The sequence below is a fragment of the Carcharodon carcharias genome, chromosome 25 (assembly GCF_017639515.1).
Source record: "Carcharodon carcharias isolate sCarCar2 chromosome 25, sCarCar2.pri, whole genome shotgun sequence".
Lineage (NCBI taxonomy): Eukaryota > Metazoa > Chordata > Chondrichthyes > Lamniformes > Lamnidae > Carcharodon > Carcharodon carcharias.
The window spans coordinates 20,437,978-20,457,627 of NC_054491.1; the positions used below are offsets into that span (position 1 = coordinate 20,437,978).

Below are 19,650 nucleotides of genomic sequence, written 5' to 3' on the forward strand. Positions count from 1 at the left end.
TCCCAAAATGAGGCCTCACTTACTGGAAGTGTGCAATAGGAAATTACAGGTACAATTCTCACAAATTTATGTCCACTAAAATCAATAGACAGAAAACTGAGACTGATGTTTCTAATGTATGCTCAAAGGTGAGGCTTCACCCAGGATCTTGGTGTTTGAGAAATTAGTTCTATTGTGTAATCTAAAATCTTCATTCATAGTTCTGGAAAAATTTTATTGGACTGAAATATTAACTCTGTTTCTCTCTTCACAGATGCTGCCAGACCTGCTGAGTATCTCCAACATTTCCTGCTTCCATCTCCATTTAGCTTAATCCAAAAAATGCAATACCACATTAAGCCACTAGATGACTAGCATGTACTGCAAATATCCATGTTATTTACACAATATGGGCGGTATTTAGTGGCGAGCCGGCAAGAGCCCCACGTCAGGGAAGTATTAAATGCCACTGACACTTAACTGGACAGTGGCAGGCCTCCTCAAGATCAAGGACCTTGGGGACAAAAGTCCTGCCCGCCGAGAGCTCCCGGCCAGTCAAAGGCTGGCAGCTCTATTGAATGGCAGTGCCACTGAGGAGGTGGTAGCTGCTGCCAGTAGATAAAACCTTTGAGTAGTGTTCTTCCAGCTTGCCAATCTGAAAAAGGCCCATTTTTCCCTACTTTCTGCTCTGTTAGCCAACCAATCCTTTATCCATGCTAATATCTCATCTTGTGTAGCGCTCTTATCTCGTGTGGCAATCTTTGATATGGTACCTTATCAAATGCCATTTGGAAATCCAAGTAAAGTCCCACCATTCGCTGGTGTTCCATTCTCACCAAATCGCGAAGGGTGAAATTGTGAAAATGAATATGCGCATGCGCTGCAACAGCACACGCAAGTGTGCGTCTTATACATGGGAAAGGTGAGAAGTTTAGTAATATTTTAAATCACGGATGAGCAAAGTTTTGGGGCCACAAACCATGCTCGGGTGTACAAACACATTCACGAGGAGGTGGTCACGAATGGCAGGACTTGACTGTACACCACATCTTACCAGTTCCCCTTTATCCACCTTGAATATATTACTTCGTCAAAAAGCTCTGACAGATCAGTTAAAACACAATTTCCCTTTCACATGGCTCTGCTTGATTAAATCATGATAATCTAAGTATCCTGCTAAAACCTCCTTAATAATGAATTTTTGCACTTTCCCTATGACAGATGTTAGGCTAACTGGCCTATAGTTTCCTTTCCTTCTGATTCCCTCCTTCCTTGAAAAAAGGTGCCATTTTCCAATTGGTGGAACCTTTCCAGAATCTAAGGAATTTTGTAAGATTATAACCAATGCATCTGCTATCTGTACAGACAGATAGTAAGTGCAGACTTATGTTGGGGTAAACTCTAGTTGACTTTTCTGGTCACCATCCATAGGGTACCAAAGCTTACTATAGTGCAAGTGGTCAAGTTAGAGGTCTCTAATGGATTAATGCCCACCACACAGTGCTATCACCCATTCAGCTAATTCTGGAAGAACACTACTCGAAGTATTGTTGCTTTCCAACTTGGGAAATCCTAATGAAGATTCTCATCAGGTGTTTTAAAACTCAGGCTGCCCATCTGGGAACTGTTTTATATATTCATTCCAATTCTACTTGTTCCATGGGTTGAAGCAATGACTGTCTAAAAACAATCTTAACAGAGGCTCCATTCACATTAAAATGTTTCATGCAGATTCTGCATTCATAAAAATGCATATTTTAGATAATTCTCTCTGCCAGATATTGGAGTTATGTCTATTGCTGAAAGCGACTTGGCACCACCAAATTAATAAACACAAACTCACCATTTCACACTAACATGACAAAGACTTGCTCATGTTAGTGTAAATGCGCACATTTTGGATTATTGTCACCTTTACAAAACATGTCAATAAGTCTGGAAAGTTCAATCGGTAAGCTGCTGGCAAAAAAAGTACAACTTCTGGGATATTCCACACGACTGAGACAACTCAATTCATAACGCGCGGGGGGGGTGGGGGGGGGGGGGGGGGTTTGCATGTCAAGCCAGCATGAAAATTCACATCTGTCAGGGGCAACTTGATGAGACCATGTTCATAACAAGGAGTTGCACAACATAGCTGCTCATATCCCGAAATCACTGGCATACCATCCACAATTTTGTGATATGCAAGTCGAGAGAGTGAGGCTTCCTGCCAGCAGCATGATCTTGAATAGTTACCCCTTATAAAGCAAAATATTTGCTCGTGGAATGGGGGTGGGATGGGTGGAAAGACAGAAGGGGGAAAGGAAAAGAAGGAAGAAATACTGATGAGCAAGTCACCCTGATACACTCCCCTGTACCTACAAGCAGCTCATGAGAATAGGCATCGAGCTCAAGGAAGTTTACTATTAAAACTATCCAGCACCAAGAGAAAGCCTGTAATATACTTGTTGCAATTAGGACTCAGATGGAATCCTACAGCCTGTATTTGTCCTGCACTCGTGTAGCTGACGTTCATCTTGAAAAGCAACAGCTTTGGGAAATCTTAAGAGAAATACTAACACGACACAAAAATAATGGAAAACTATTTCATTTTCCTTTAAAAAGGGGTGAGCTTAAAAAAAATTTTTAAACACAGTGACAAACAAATATTTAGCCTTTTGTTTGTGAAAATATATTTCACAAACTTGCTCTCCTGGAACAAAGTTGGGAGTGGATCCTGAATGTTCAGGGCAGGCGGAAGGTGGCGAGCAGTGGGCCCCAAAAGGATTTTCCAATCATTCGTCTTAATAACCAAATAACCTGTGAGTCTTCTTGATCCCTGCATCCAAATCCCAACAGACATTCCCAATGAATGTAAATTTGTGAAATAGTCCCTAAGGTTTCTGCAGAAAATTTGTGAATATACAGCTAGATTTGAATTTTGCCTAAAACATTTTGTAGTAACCAACTGTAAAACAACACATAGGGGAGGCAGTGACGTAGTGGTATTGTTGCTGGATCAGTATTCTAGAGACCCAGGGTAATGCTCTGGGGACCAGGTTTCGAATCCCACCACAGCAGATGGTGAAATTTGAACTTAATAAAAATCTGGAATGAAAAATCTGATGATCACAAAACCATTGCCGATTGTCAGAAAAACCCATCTGGTTCACAAATGTCCTTTAGGGAAGGAAATCTGCCATCCTTACCTGGTCTGACCTACATGTGACTCCAGACCCACAGTAATGTGGTTGACTCTTATACACCCTCTGAACAAGGGTAGGTAGGAATGGATAATAAGTGCTGGCTTAGCCAGCGGCACCCACATTCCATGAAGGAATAAAAAAAAATGCAAATTTAAATCTATAGTTTTCACATATAATCAGGAGTTTAAGACCAAGTCTAGTTTAATTTGAAATTGATACATCAGCCCATTGGCAATGTTGATAAATGTTTTATATCTACTCAGATGTTACCACCTTCACATCAGAGTACTCAGAGGATTCTAATTCATTATAGTTGCAGGATTCTCGAGTCTCATGCATTACCCTCACTCATTCTCCTCCCTCTAGGAATCCTTAGAGTCACCCTTGTTCTCACCTTTCACTCAACCATCCTAATTCCACCTATCAGGTCATGCCATCTCTGGTATCACCAAATACATCCTCCCCTCCACTCAGGATTCCAAAGCAATTGTTCATTCCATAACTGTTCTTTCACCCCAATGCTCTCTGACTTATAGACTTCCGACCTAGCAATGCCTCAATTTTAATCTCATACTCACTTACAAATTTTTCCACAGCCTCACTCCACCCTATCTCTGTAGCCTACTCCAGCCCTACAACCCTCCAAGATCCCTGCACTCTTATAGTTCAAGCCTCTTGCGCAACCCCAATTTTCATCACTTCACCATTGACAGCCATGCCTTCATCAGCATCTCTGGAAGCTCTGGAATTTCCTCCATAAACCTCTCTGTCTCTCTCTCTCCATTTTAATATACTCTTTAAAATTCATTTCTTTAACCAAGTCTTGAAGCATCTTACCTAATATCTCATGTGACTCAGTTTCTAATTTTGTTGGATAATTGCTCCTATGAAGCACCTTGGGATGTTTCACTGTGTTAATGGTGCAATACAAATGCAAGTTGTAGTAGTATGACCCTGGTTCAGTCTTCACCTTACCCCTACCACCTGGTCTCCTTCCTCTGGTACTTTACCAAGCAAGCGGCAGAAATTGTACTACTGCCTATTTACCTCCTCCCACACCATCATCCTGGGTTTCCAGATGAGCTAACGATTTACATGCACTTCCTCCAAACTAGTACACTATTTTCACTCACTGCCTAGTATCCTCTAAGCTAGGGAGATTAAGCACAGAATGGATGATGGCTTTGCTAAGCACCTTCCTTCTTCCTGTAAGTGTGACCCTGAGTCATTTCAATTCTTCCCCTCCAACCCACTGTGATCTCTGTCTTTATTCTAATGAGTTCAACGAGAGATTTGAGGAACAGCACCTCATCTTTTCACTATGCAGTTTGAAGTCCTCTGTCCTTTCATTAACTTTAGCAATAATTATGCTACATCCAATTTTCTGGCAACTAGTATTGGCAATTTAGGCTGAGTGTGTTGGTATTTCTGGAGCTGGTGGCAGGGGAGGAGCAGGTTGTTGCTTGGTGCGGGGAGCTGCCATCAGGAAACTGATCTGCTTTTCAATTCCACCAGACCCCTGGGCTACTCTGCTCCACTTTATCTGTTTTTCACGATTCCTATTTGACTTGCATGTCCCTCGTTTAACTATTCCCCTTTAGCTGCTCACACATTCTTTTTATCTTTTATTTCTTTCAACTGTTATGCCTCCTTTCTCTTATGCAATTCAAATGTTTAATCATCCCCTATTCTCCACCTAAGCCTTTACAATCATTCTATTTCTTTAACTGCACATGTGATTGTTGTATTTTAGGTCCTTTTCCCTCCTTCTGTTCCTTTTTCAGTTCTAAGGAAAGGTCTCTAACCAAAACACCCACTTTTCTGCTCTCCACAAATACTGCCTGACACACTGAATTTTCTGTTTTTGTTTCAGATTTCCAACATCTGTTCTATTTTGCATTCGGCCTGGGAGGGTGCCTGAGGTATTCCACTGTCCTGGGCCAAGATCCCTGAACAACACCTACCACCCACCTTTTCCAAGTACTGAAGTCATAGGAACGGGGTTAGGCCATTCAGCTTTTCAAGCTTGTTTTGTCATTTAATAAGATTGCGGCTGATCTACACTTCCAACTCCATTTCTCCACCTTTGTTCCATATTCCCCCAATTCCCTTTTCACACCAAGACACAAAAATAAAACAGTGCAGCTGTTTTGTTCAATATTTTGATCATACCTGCTGTTATTGCAAGGGGTGGTGGAGGCAGAGGCACTGGTGAATCAGGATCTCCAGGTCCTTTTGGTTGTGGTGCGGGAATGATCTTCTTGGTAAGTGCTGGTTGTTCAGTGCGAGTACTCTCTTCCCGCTCTTGCCACTGAGCATAGTTGTGATCTGACGATGGTGGCAACACAGCATTGGGCAGCATTCCACTGCTGAAACAAGGCAGGATACGGAAAATAAGCATTTTAAGAAAATATGCTCCACTGAAGAATTTAAGCAAATTCTTCCATCTATTTGAAGTTGTCTGCCTGGGACACTCAGATAAGTATAGTGTGTCCAGCTGGGAAGGTAGGGCATCATTCCCACAAACCACTGCCAATGGCAGCTAATCAAGTCCAGGTTGGAAAACAACAGAAAATCTTAGAGGAGAGAAATTGGGCAGAATCCATGATATTACAACTTGTATAGGTCTTATTCCATTTCCATATTATCCTTCAATTCATTGCAACCATGGCATGGATTCACACTGTGGTACAGTTCCACTGACACTGACAGCCTTCCAGTACATCACTTTAGTGGCCAGGTGCATTGGATTGAAACCCAGGTTTCCTCACGGAAAGGTCCAGCTCATGCTTTTACATAATCAGATATAGTACCTGGGTCATTTATCTGAGTTAGGGGGCAAGTCATTCAAGTAAAATAAAGGCATTTAGTGGGTTTTGTCTATGCAATATGGTTTGATTGGCAGCTTTCCCAATCATTTTTTTTAAAGTGCTTCACAGCCTCTTTTGTAAAGGCTAGAAGTCTTCAGAGAGATGAAAGAGGAGATAGGCCAAAGACTGTAATCAATCGAAAGATCCACCATTTAAGGTTAATAATGTGCAAAAGAGTTTAGTACATGGAACAGGCGTGGCTGTACATCATTTAAAACTACCTTGAGGGGAGGTAGTTAAGGTTTAAGCTCTTGTGAAATCTACCATGCATAGTTGCTAATGCTCACTTATCCAATTACAGTGAAATAAATATGTGGACAATTAAAGCCTAAGCTACAGTTTAGTGAAGTGCTAATTCTATTGCCTTCCGAAGTCATGGAAGATCACAGGAGGATGTGATATAACTAGTAAGCTGAAGTGCAGCAACCAGGGTTTTCTGTTCCATCACGAGACATGCTGTGAATTTTCTAGATATTGGACAGGTAAAGGCCATAGGGAGCAAAGAGCACAACTAAATAATGGCTGGAGATATCAAAGGGAGACACTACCTTGAGAAAAATATTAATAGGCAAAACACAAAAAACAGAACAGATGCTCAAAAAATTAGATCAACTTATAAATTGTTTTAAAACAAAAAACAGAATTACCCGGAAAAACTCAGGTCTGGCAGCATTGGCGGAGAAGAGAAGAATTGACGTTTCGAGTCCTCATGACCCTTCTGCTGCCAGACCTGCTGAGTTTTTCCAGGTAATTCTGTTTTTGTTTTGGATTTCCAGCATCCGCAGTTTTTTGTTTTTATAAATTGTTCTTCTGTTTACTAACACAATAGAAATTTGACATACAGCAATGTATTGATGCGATATTTCACAATATAGGGATACCCAGAGGCAAGTGTTCCATTGTGATCCGCTCTAACAACTCTCATCCTCATTTACAATGAACAACACTACATCAAGCAACTCCATTCTTTTATTTATTATTCTTTTTATTCCAAAAATTTCCTAACACTGAACAGAAAGTTAAGAAAATGTTAGGAACTCATTCAAAGAAACAGCAAAAACATTCATTCTCCTAAAATGAAGCAAAGGTAATTAGTTATGTTTTCCAATACAATCGTGAAATAGTGTTTGAGGCTTTATCACAGTTCTGTACCTGCCAGGGTCTGAGTTATATTGAAATCAACATTCCTGACCCCAATTCAAATTCAAATCTGCATTCCTGCCTATGTCTAACTGAGATGCCAATCTCCATTTCTGTGCCATACTGGGATTCAGAAATGCATTCCTGTCTGAATGTAATTCCAATCTCCATTTCAGTCCTGAACCTGATGGAAGATTCGCGTCAGTTCTCAAAATGCCCCAGTGATGATAATTTTCAATTCTGTTCCAAAATAAGATCCAGATATGTCATCCCATTCCAGTCCCTGATGTACATAGAATATACAGCACAGAATCAGGCCATTCAGCCCAACTAAGCTGTGGTGTTTATACATCACATGGATTTCCTCCTATTCTTTTTCTTATTACTATTCATTCATGGGATGTGGCATCGCTAGCTAGGCCAGCAATTATTGCCCATCCCTAAAGGACATTACAACAATCAGCAATGGTTTCATCAGTTTAATTCCAGGTTTTTATTGAATTCAAATCTCACCATCTACCGTGATAGGATTCAAACCCTGGTCCCCAGAGCATTACCCTGGGTCTCTGGAATGCTAGTCAGTGACAATACCACTATGCCGCTGCCTCCCCCAGGAGGGGGAGGCTAAGAAGATATAGATTCTATCTACATCATCTTAGCCTTTCAGCATATCTTTGTATCAATTCAGATCTAAGTTGTTGCCCAATTAAGTTTCTGGTAGTTTCATCTCCATGTCCCTAAGACGGATTTAGATTCTTATTCCTGATTGAGATTCAAGTCTGTATTCTTATCCCGACTGAGAAGCCCACCTCCTTTAACAGGTCCAATTGAGATTCTTTTGTCCAGATCTCATGCTCAATCCACAAGCACACAAAAAATGAAAACCCCAAAAATCTTGGTTTAGGGTTACATTTGTAGTTTCAAATCTCTTTACAAAACCAATTCAAAATGACCACAATACTCACTTTGGGGTCACCTTGTTGGGCTCCCAGAACTTGGACTCCTTCACACGAAACCATGGGAAGAATCGCTCCATTTGCTACAGAAGAAATAAACGCAAGTAAGACAAAAGGGTGTCCAGGAACTCAACTAAAGGCAAAGTGTCAAAATTATGTGAAGATATGTCAGCCTTTTAATTGTTGCCCCCATCCCATTTTTCTACCTTTGTGGTCTTACTAGTCCAACACACAGTGCAATCAAACAGAGCATGTAAATTGCCTGCTACCAGGAACCATAAGTAAAAGCACCAGGTCACAAATGAAACATTTCAATTTTAAAACATAAAAAAGAAAACTTTGAAGGGCAACTGGCTCTAAATGATTTCAAAAAACATACTGAAATATTCTAGCCAAGAAAATTAAGTGTAAGATGGAACATTTGATTGCTCAGCAACAGAAAGAACAATTTAGTTGCTGTGATTAGCCTTCAACAGTTGTTGCCAGTTGCCAGGAGACAGGATTTTTGCAGCCTGATTGCATCTTATAATTTTAATACTGCAACATTAACCTAGTCTTGAGATAAAACAAGAGAAACTGCAAACTGCAGATAAACCACCCTCTTTTTTTTCCACTTACCCGTATAAAGAATGCCTTGACCATGCTATTGGCTTTTTTGTTTTCAGGCTGCCCTCCGTCGCAATTCATCGCTGTTTGGATGATCTTCACAATGTCATCGCTGAACTCCAGCTGAACACACAACAGTAGATAATTGGACATCAAAGCATTTGCCAAAAGATAGCATACTTTAATTACATAGAGAGAGAGTGACTCATGCTGCAGAGATTTCAGGTGGCCTGAGATTTTGCCTTGTGGGTTACTGGTTAATCAAAACATATTTCTACAAAATCTAGGTAGGCAAAATAAGTGGCAATCTTACCACTGAGTGGTATCTCTCTTGCTCCATCTTCCTCTTTACACCTTCCAGATCAAGTGGTTGTTCATCCTGCTGGTTTACCTCTATAAGAACTGGAGGATCAGGACCTTCTGGTGAGCTGCGAGCTGAGACAGCTTCCTCCGTCTCTGGATCTAAATCAGGCGGTTTGGCTGCCTGGTAAGAGAGAAAGCAGGATTCAGCTACATCACTTCTCACACCTCCTATCAGCCTCCTCAACTTTCAGTTTATGAAAACTTTAAATCTAGCTAACTAATTCAGGCAATTAAAGCAGTCATCTACATTAACAACTGTGAACTCCTCAGCATAATCTAATTTCATAATCCATATCAAGTGCTAGTAAATGACAGTAAAGGCAAATGTATGGAATTAAGTCGCAAATCAGCCTTGATATCACTGAATGCAGAACAGAATTGTGGGGCTAAATTGCCTGCTCCTATGTTCCAACACAGGCTGTTGCTCTCCAATTACTCATTGCAGACACTGCATTTTGTGTGCATTTTCACAGCCACCGTTTTACTTTTTTTAAAAAAAATAGAAAACATGTGAAATCAATTAGCCTCGCCAAACTATGTGACATTTTAATTCCCATGAGATGGAAAACCAGTGATGCAGTGTTTTGGTGTATGAAGCTCAAAATCCATAATTATGTACTGTAAACTCCTAATCACTACCAGTAATATCTGAAACAAACACACTGGAATCAAGATAATTTTTTCGGGGACAAAGGGTCAAGCATCAAATGAAAAAGAACAAACCTGGCTTTCATGTCCTCAGAACATCCCAGTGACAATCATATCATACAAATCACTTTTTTGACTTGTATCACAGTTGCAATGTAGATAAATACAGAATCTAAATTGCACAAAACAAGATCTCACAAATAGCAATGAGATAAGTAACCAATTAATCAAGAAAGGAGTATTGGCCAAGACATTGGGAACCGCCCACCCGCTCTGATTCAAATAGTGCCATGGAATCTTTTACATCTATCTGAACAGGCAGATAGGGCCTCAGTTTAATCTTTTGTCCAAAAGATGATACCTCCACCAGCGCAGTCTAGATCAGCTGTTCAATTTTTGGAGTGAGTCTTGAATGCACAAACTTCAATCTCAAGAAACAAAAAAGCTGCCAACTGATCCAAGCCAACACTGAGACAGACCAGGAAGGACCCAGACTTTATCCTCAGTCTGTGCTAATATCAGGCAAGAGGCTGGGTATTACTACAAGTAGAATTGTACATCTCCATAATGAGAAAAAAAATCACAGTTGCATTTCTGTCCCTGAATAATATCCAGTTATTTCTATTGTAATGCGCATGTGGACTTGGACATTCTCCACATTAAATACGTACAAATACTCAATGACTGGGGCGGAATTTTCCGGTCCCGTCACGGTGGGGGTGGGTCTGGAAAATGCAGTGAGCCATTCAAAAGTCCATTGACTCAGGCGGGAGTGGAAGATCCCGTCAGCGGAAGGGGTTGGAAAATTCCAGCCTAGGTGTGCACCATGAATGGATGCTTGACCCAGAGACAGCACAGTAGTGATCAGTGAAATTGTATACAGAAAATCATTATCTTCAAAAAGAAAACAACAAACTAAGTGATGGGTGGAGGGACAGGAAAATCAGACTTCAGATTCTTGGATATACTTTGTTAATTACAAAAAGGTATTGCCAAACATCATGAAACCAGTCAACTCTCCAACAGGTTCATTCCATTGTGATGTTTTGCATTGAAAATCTTATGACACACAAAATCTGCTTTGAAAAATTGTCTTAAGTTAGGCTCCTATTTTTAATGCATTAGATAAAAAATCATCAAGAAACTTTTTTTTAGCATTCACTCTATCACGAGCTTAATTTATTTGATGTTTCGCTTTTGCTTGACTATGAAATATGGGACATGTTATGTAATACTCAATGGGAGAACTACACAACAGTTTGTTACAGTCATAAGCAGTGCCTTTATAGCAATTTATCCACATATTCTGATGTATTCCATAAGCAAACAAGGCTCATCTATTGAATAACAACAGAAAATACTGGAAAAACTCAGCAGGTCTAGCAGCATCTGTGGAGAGAAAGACACAGAGTTAACGCTTCGAGTTCGTATGACCCTTCCTCAGAGCTGAAGAGAAGTGGAATCTGTTGAATAATCTGCTCAGTTCATTTAAGATGATATGCAATTTAGCTGTTAAAACAAAGGAGCCAGTTTTAACAATATTGTTAGTAGGTTATATTTGTATTTTTTATGCATTAGGAATGAGTTTTAGCTTTAAGTTAAGTTTGGTTTGTGTTTCTGTATTTGTGTGTTAAGAAAAGGGGAAGTTGAGTTTTAATTTCATTTTAAAAGATGGCTGCGTTTTAATGAAGGTTTTATGACTCTTGAAGGGAAGGTAAAGCAAACACGAGGTAGAAAAAAAACTATGCTATCGCCTAGAAGCTGTAGGCCCCAGAGACAGAAAAGTAGTTTTCAGTTTGATTGCAGCTGGGCAGTGGGCTCCAAGGTTGAATAGGGTTACCAGCAGAAGCAGCATAAGAGAGGGACAGATAGCAAGTCCCTAAGTAAAGTTGGAAGCAGTGGCCAGCAGAAACAGGACAGTAGAGAGAATTGTAAGGAGCAGGCTCCAAAAACCAAAGAAGAAAGTCCCCCAAACCAGGGAGTGGAACAGGAAAAGTTCCAAGAGGACAGTTAAGTTAAAGGGCAAGAACAGGAATCTGGAAAAGTCCCTGTTAAGTGAAGTTATGAGTGAGGAACAGAGAAAGACTCCAAGATTACAGGGAGAAGCCGCAGGTTGCAGATTGAAAGCAAAAAAGGCTTCTGAGAAGCCAAAAGATCCAAGAAGACAGCCGAAGGTCTGTAACCCTTTACTATGGGCATGTGAAGCAGTGGTGTTCTGTTGGCACAACTGAGTCAGAGGGCGCGAGTGCATGGAAGGAAGCTTGAATGCACATGGCAATCAAAAGGAGAGTTCAAAACCCTGGAGGTGGACCTTTGTAGAAGGCGCCTGAGAGAAAGCGTCGGTTTGGGAGAACGTTCCAAAGCGAATTCTTCGATAGTAGAGATTGGAAAGCCTCGTGTGAAAGATAGCCTTCAGTAAGACCTGTTGGCTCACGGTGTGATAAGCATCTGGGGGAAGTTGCAGTGAGATCCACAGCATCTGTGACTCGGTTTCAGAGTGTGGTGTGTCTGACCCATTGGTCGCCTACTGGTTTACATGGAGTGTGTACTTACTGTGAACGATAATGAGTGTAAGATAGCTTTTGTAACTTGTGTTATCCTTATGAATCTGTATATATGTGTAAAGCTACAGTTGTGGGTGAAGGAGTATCATAATATAATTCATCTTTTGTTGTGTAATAAATGCTTTATTCTTTTGTTAAAAGTTCATCAACTGACTCCTGTGACTCTTCAGTAGCCACTCTCCACTTATCTAAACAAAAAATAAAAGTTAGGATCTGTTAAGCCAGGCTCCAACCCTGGGATCTGACTTGCCCAGCAGTAATATCATTACTGGGATCATAACAATATTAACTGACATTTAACAATATGAATAGGAGTCACTGCATGAAAGCCACATGCCTGCATTCCCAACAATGTAAAATCACAAAGCTTTGTTTGACACTGTGGTGAAGCAATAGCTCAGACTCACCTGCCTGTAGCGTAACAAGTGGCTTGTAGTCCTTGAGTTTAGCAGTGCAGTCAGGACTTGCTTTAAAGAGATTTGAAGTTCCTTGCCTAGCGCCAGCCGCCATTCTGCAGGATGTTGCTCTGTACAGTTTATACATGTGTATGCCACACTTTCTGGAAGATTTGACAAAATCTCGTACATCTCATCTGGAAGAAGATAAAAGCCAAGTTAAACATATCGTGTCTGGGAAGCCGATATTTTCTGAGTTTGATGCAACAGCCTCTTCATACTCTCAAGGCAATGATTTTAATCCTTCTATATATCTTAAGCATATACACACAAAGACAGCAGTGTAAGGGAATAGGTGCATGATACTGAAGAAGCTACCCACTACACTACAAAATGGGGGCTTTGCTGTTCTAATCTCCCTGTCAGCTGAATGAAGCAGACTCTAATCAATCAGATCCATCATGTATTACAAATGTATCCTGTAACAGGACCTCTTTCATGCAACATGGCTGGGGTCTTGGATGCCTAAGGAAGCGAGCGGTGGGGGAGAGGGGAGCATAAAGCCACTTACAAAAAAAAGGGCACGTTCACATTAAAATAATAATGCTGCAGAGCAGAAAGGGATAGGATGAGATGGGTCACATGCATTGCAAGTTGAGTGCTGACTCAGCATTTACTCAAACCTGATCAGTAGAGTCACTAAATTGGTTCCCGTGCATGTTTCATCCATGGCAGGGAGAAATGACAGAATGGTTGATGTGTAGACACCACCCCTCCCCACCCCCCAGGCCACAAAGACAGATTAGCAACATCTGTGAAGCTACTTCCTCTCCTAATAATCATTATAGCTTTGTAAGCTGAGCTCCAATTAAAATCTGAAACACAACTATCGTTTTTTACTCCTTGAGAGAAAATCAGCTGTAAATATTTGAAGAAGAAATTCTATACAGGAACAGGAGGTCATTCAGCTCCTCAAGCCTGTTCTAGCATTCAATTAGATCATGGCTGATCTATACTGTAACTCCATCTGTGTGTTTTGGTTTGATAACCCTTACCCAACAAGAATAAACCATGAGTTGCACAGAATTAAAGAATAGTAGTGGACAGTGGAAGTTAGAGCTATGAGGCATGCAAAAAGGCAGAAATCAATACTGAGGAATAATCTCATGCAATTAACCCTGTTCAATTATGAGTTACATGCCTTCTGATTTTAAAAACTCATTCGCTTTGAAAGTGTATTTTTTAAAAAGCAGCAAAAAGCTGTTAGACCTCAACAAAAGCCAACATCCTCAAGACAAGAGCGGAGTAAATTGGACAGCGATGAGAAGGCAAGTATACAGAATTTTTGATGGAAGACTGTTAGTGTTGGAATAAAACTATTAGGGATAGTAACATCATAAGGGCCAGAATATAAGCTGATTGGGATCACATGAGAAATAAGCTAAACAGGAGCTCGAGGGACTAACGTTATGTAACAGATTATGCATTTATAATTTAGGTCATTAAACTAGAAGGTCTGTACAAACAAAATCTGAACCTAACGACAACACATCAACCAGTGTCTCCTTAATGGGCTGTCATATGTTTCAAATGCAAAACATATCCTGCATTTTAAAATACCTGACAAGCTTTCACACTTTGCATGAACCCAACGATCACATTTTCCACACTGCATCATCTTGCTCTCATAATCGTCATCATCGTAACACTTGTCACACAGCGGGCAGAAGTTTCCTAAAAATAAACAACAATTTTCATCAACACAGCTGGTGTCCTTTCACAGTGTTCCTGATAATCCTCAGCACTGTTGACACATGTTTTGTACATCATTTTACTAAAATGGGCTGGTACTCTACTCCCCGAACTACTTAGATGCATACAATACCTTACAGCATACATATCAGAGGCTAATCAGCCAGGTGAGCAGGTTATTGCATGGGCCACTAACAGACTTAGGGTAAACACAATAACTGCAGTGTGGATTTTCATGGGCAAATGGAAAGGAAGCACAGAATAAAAATCCCTAAATAAGTTTCATGTAATTAAATCAGGGGCAACATATTCCCCCCATTGGGGGGGGTTGTGCGGGAGCAGGTGGGTTGCCGATCGGGGGCATGACGCCATTTTACGTGGGTGGGCCAATTAAGACCCACCCAACATGATGTCTGCTCGGGAGTGCTATGCACTCCCTGTGGGGGGGGGGGGGGGGGGGGCGGCGATTCCCTGAGCCAGGAGCGCACTTTCGCACACATTTCCCCGAGGTAAAGTGCTGCCTCAGGGAGACTGGCATTTCATCAAAGGCAGGAAAAAATATTCCTGACATGTCCCCTCATGTGACACTGTCATAAGAGTTGGAATATGTCAATTTCCTTTATTCAAACACTTCCTATGTATTTTTAATACCCTCATGAAACCTCATCCTACCCGTGGATGAGGTTTCATGTTTTTTCTGAAGGCCGCCTGAGCTGATTGCCTGCCCACCATCCTTAAAGTTGGACAGGCAGATCCCTTAATCAGTTTAATTACTTTCTTAATGGCCTTAATAGGCCTTTGATAGTTTGGCGGGTGCGCAACCGATTTAGCTGTGCGCCCACCGAACTGAAAATCTAAATGACGCACGCCTGATGACACCCCGTGTCATTTTACACATTGTCAAGCCGGCCCCACCCCCCCACTTGCCAACCGGAAGATGCAGCCCCAGAACTTGACTTATTTAGCCATTGAAACCTGAGAATGGTGCAATATAGGGTTTATCAACCATGAACAGAATACACTTAGTGTTCTCTAACTATTCTGCTTTTCTGCACACGTAACACTCGCCACAACTTCCCTCCTGATGAGCATCAATTTCTACAGTAATTATAATCACATAACAATTTATCCAGTGCACATGACTAAAACACAAACCAAAGCCAATTTAATGGCAATCAACAAAGGCCTCCTCTAATTGCTCAAATGGTTTAGACAATAAATATCTGTTTTAAGCAACTGGCCCAAGTAGGTCTCAATCCTTAGTCTCTGCAGTTAGCTGAGCTCAGCAATAGTGGCACAATAAGTGATCTCAACACAACTAGGCTGGGAAAGTCCTGGAGGTATTCTGTTTGCTATCCATGATTCCATGATTCCTCTACCGTAAGCAAAGCTCACAACTGAGGCTCACATATGGGCAAGGGACAGAAGAATGACCAGTGCCTACTGAACCACACCCCAAAAAGGAATCAACATCAGGAAGGGAGGAGGAGAGAAGGGAAGAGTTAGTGTCTACATGGAATTCCAAAGCCTATTACTTCTGCCTCCTGTGGAACATTCTCCCAAACTGCATCAGCTGGATCGCTTTCTCCTTGTAGATAGAAATTTGAATGTTGAACACTGGTCATGTGAGGATACATCCAATTATGGGCAATATCTGGCACCCATTACAAGGTTACCAAGTTTCTCCTGTCACTTGAAGATCAACTTCAGGTCTTAGATGTCCTATTAAATTCCCTTTCAGCTGTCACCTGCACATTTATCTATCTGGCTCATTTTTAATACAAAGTATTTCCTGTCCATCTCTCTTGTGAAATTGTGTGTCATACAAAAAAATGTAATGTACAAGGCGTTAATTTATTTCTTGTATTTAATCGGATGCAGCTAGTTTGCATTAATTAGGGATTCACTTGGCTTTTATAAATAGGAACAAACTGGAAGGGGGTGTTGCGTTTAGGAGGTGCATGCTCGTAATGAGAATCTCTGTGAATAAATGCTTATCAGAGTGTAAAAGTTGGATCCTCTTTTATCCTTCACTACCAAGCTTTCTGAAACATAATTTAAGGTTCCCCAATTACCTAGAACCATAGAACAGTTACAGCGTAGAAAGAGGTCATGTGTGTACCTTAAATGATACAAAAACTAGAATGTCTGTGACCACCCCCCAACAGACCTTGTTAACCACATTGTTAAAAAGGCTATGGTTCTAATTTGACTGAAAATTAAACTGTGATCTCAGCCAGCCTTTACCTGACAGCAGTTATGGCCTTAAAGGGATACAGCTTCACTTAGGAAGAAAATAATATATTGTGCATTACAGGATATGATATCCCTAACCTCACGAAGCAGCATATCATCTGACTGTGAGAAAACATTACAAAAGTCTGCATTTCATAGTTTAAGACATTTCCTAAACCCCTTAATTGCTGCCTTGTGATCACTCCTGGGTACCAATTATACTATGAACAAAATAAATCTGTGTGCTTACCTTTATCAAAGAGCTTTGCACATTCGTGGCATAATGAAAAATCATGTGACCACTGTGCATCCCAGCCTTTTCCCGGTGTTGTGGCTCCACAACTCTTACATCGTACACACTTTGTACAGATCTACAACAGAGGAGATTTTTATTAGAATACATTAAGGTGGCTTCAAATTAGAACAGAAAATCAAAGATAGTACGGCCACCATCTGAAAGAGACAGAAACAGATTCAGGAGCGAACTTCATTAGATTTCATTCTATTCTGATAAAGGGCCTAAACCAAAACATCGGTTCACCTTTCAAATCCTGATCAGCTTGCTAGGCCTTTTAAACATTTTCTATTTTCAGTTCAGATTTCTAGTTATGTGCAATTTTTACACATGGACCATGTATCCAGGTAGGAATGCTGATTATTCCTTCGTTAGACCCCAATTCTATCCTATCCTGGAATCAAATGGACAGTTCAAAGCATAACCTTTTACAACCTGACAGTTTTAACACTTCTCTGGGACCTGGAGACCCACAGTCTGCATCACTGCTGCCTTTGCCATTGCCTACAAGTGTGCATATCTTGCACCTTCTTCCCTATAAGGCAACCTGGACCTTTAATCTTTTAACAGCCATTACCCAAATCTGTTGGCAGGCAGACTTCGGCAAAGGTCACATGAAGCCCTTCATTTTACCTTAAATTAAAGACGCAGTCCCAAAACCTCATTATAAACCTCATATTTGGAACAATATACACCCAGAATGCTAAATTCATGATAAATGTTACAAGAGGTTATCTGTCTCCCTTCCTGAGCCCAGTCCAGCAGTGCAACAACAGAGGTCCCTTTCAGAGGGATCAGGCTGATTTAAACTCTCAGAAAATCCAGAAAATACCAGAACCTATGAACTTAGTTCTGATGAAAGGTCATCAACATGAAACATTAACTGTTTCTCTCTCCACAGATGCTGCCAGACCCACCAAGCATTTCCAACATTTTCTGTTTTATAACTACATTAGTATATTGATTTAACTACGTGTATTTGACTAACATTATGAAATATTGTCCAAGTCATTTTATTTTACCAATATATTTATTTTCTCCATTAATAGTTCCCTAAAGACAGGAAGAATGCTCTTGAAATGGGTGCAGAGGCAAGCAACAGAGATGATCCTTGGTACGAGGAATTTAAGCTAAATAAGCCACAGCTTTACATAAGAAAACAAAACTTACCCAGACTTTCTTTTTCTTGGTTGGTTTTGTAGGGTAGTTTGGTCCCAGGCACTCTGGGTGATAGCTGTTTCGGCACTTGCCACACTCGAGAAGCTGCTGTGTAAAAGAAATTGTTTTAAGGGATTGCATTTTACTTTACTTGATCAGTCTTCAACAAAGAAACTGATCATTATGGTTTTTTCACCTTCCTAAAGGAAATTCTCCTGAACACAGCACCAATTTCAATCCAATTCTAACCAGAAATCTGAACAGAAAATGCTTACGTTACACAAAGTCCTTCAACCAGTGAAAGAACAAAGACAAGCTAAGGTTTCAAGTGCAGATCCTTAATCAGAACTGACTGAGGGCAAAGGGATGAACTATTTAGCAGACCGGCCAAAAAAGTGGGAAAAACAGATAAATATGAAGAATCAAAATAAATTTTTTTTTTTTAAAAAGACCATCTGGTGTTATGGTGGTAGTACGTTAATGCAGTGCATTATGGAGCATTAGGTTATAAATCATTCCCTTCCTTCACATGCATGAGAGCTATTCCTCCTCATTAGCTCTTGTTCTATAGCTGGGCTATAAAGGGGAGACGAGGAGCAGAACAGAAACAGCTCCTCGGGTGGACAGAAAAATCCTTGCATTTGACACGTCTTAGCCTCACCTCTTGGCAACTGCATCACAGGCAGCAAAAGCAGACTGAGGACACAGCTGACATTCATGGCCAGTAAGACTTAAAAAGGTGAAGTAAACAGGTAACTTAAAAAGGGAAGAAAATATGTGTATTTTATAAAATAGCAAATATTAACTTTGAAAGAAATCATTTATATTGAAAACCTCCTTTTCTGTGACTGTCAATCTGACAGCAACAAACATTCCAAAATACAGGTTTGGGAAGAGATGAAAATGCATCCTTACAAAGAAATACAAGCAACCACCAGAAGCAGACAAAAATGACAGATAGTTCTCCCAGGAGTATAGAAACATCAGAGTCTATTGGGAATTAATCCACTCTGCAGACACATTACTCCTGTTATAAAACTCTCAGGTGGAATGCAGTTGGAAGATCTGAGGTAGAATTTGAAATTTATTCCTACCCAGTTTTTTTTTAAATAAGAATTCTGTTAAAAGTTATCCTCAAACTACATCTATTTCATTCTTGTATTCACTGACATGTACATGGGGGACGGACTGGAGAAAGGAAAAGCCCTAAACTGTATCAGGATTATATCAGGTAGCAATGAGAATCATACCAGCCATATACCTCTCGGTTCTACGAGTTGTGGTCAATTCTGTTCATTTCACGTTAATGTTGGATTATGAAACCATTGTTGGTTGTTGTTAAAAACCCATCTGGTTCACTAATGGCCTTTAGGGAAGGAAATCTGCCATCTTTACCTGGTCTGGACTACATGTGACTCCAGACCCACAGCAATGTAGTTGACTCTTAAAATGCCCTCTGAACAAGGGCAATTAGGATGGGCAATAAATATTGGCTTAGCCT

At 40.5% G+C, this 19,650-nt stretch overlaps 1 protein-coding gene across 3 annotated transcripts in view; it reads right to left on the reverse strand.

Moving 5' to 3' along the window:
- The window catches only part of kmt2a (lysine (K)-specific methyltransferase 2A), a 150,574-nt gene that overhangs the window by 43,643 nt on the left and 87,281 nt on the right, over positions 1 to 19,650 (reverse strand). Inside the window, exons 12-19 of one of the 3 annotated variants that reach the window (XM_041174477.1) lie at positions 18,162 to 18,254; positions 16,947 to 17,067; positions 14,330 to 14,443; positions 12,722 to 12,906; positions 9,053 to 9,223; positions 8,752 to 8,862; positions 8,143 to 8,216; positions 5,340 to 5,536 (exon numbers count right to left, since the gene is read on the reverse strand). In XM_041174477.1, coding sequence (XP_041030411.1) covers positions 5,340 to 5,536; positions 8,143 to 8,216; positions 8,752 to 8,862; positions 9,053 to 9,223; positions 12,722 to 12,906; positions 14,330 to 14,443; positions 16,947 to 17,067; positions 18,162 to 18,254 — 1,066 coding nt within the window. Of the gene's footprint in view, positions 1 to 5,339; positions 5,537 to 8,142; positions 8,217 to 8,751; positions 8,863 to 9,052; positions 9,224 to 12,721; positions 12,907 to 14,329; positions 14,444 to 16,946; positions 17,068 to 18,161; positions 18,258 to 19,650 lie in introns of all 3 variants that reach the window. The other 2 variants (XM_041174478.1, XM_041174476.1) reach the window with 2 other exon arrangements.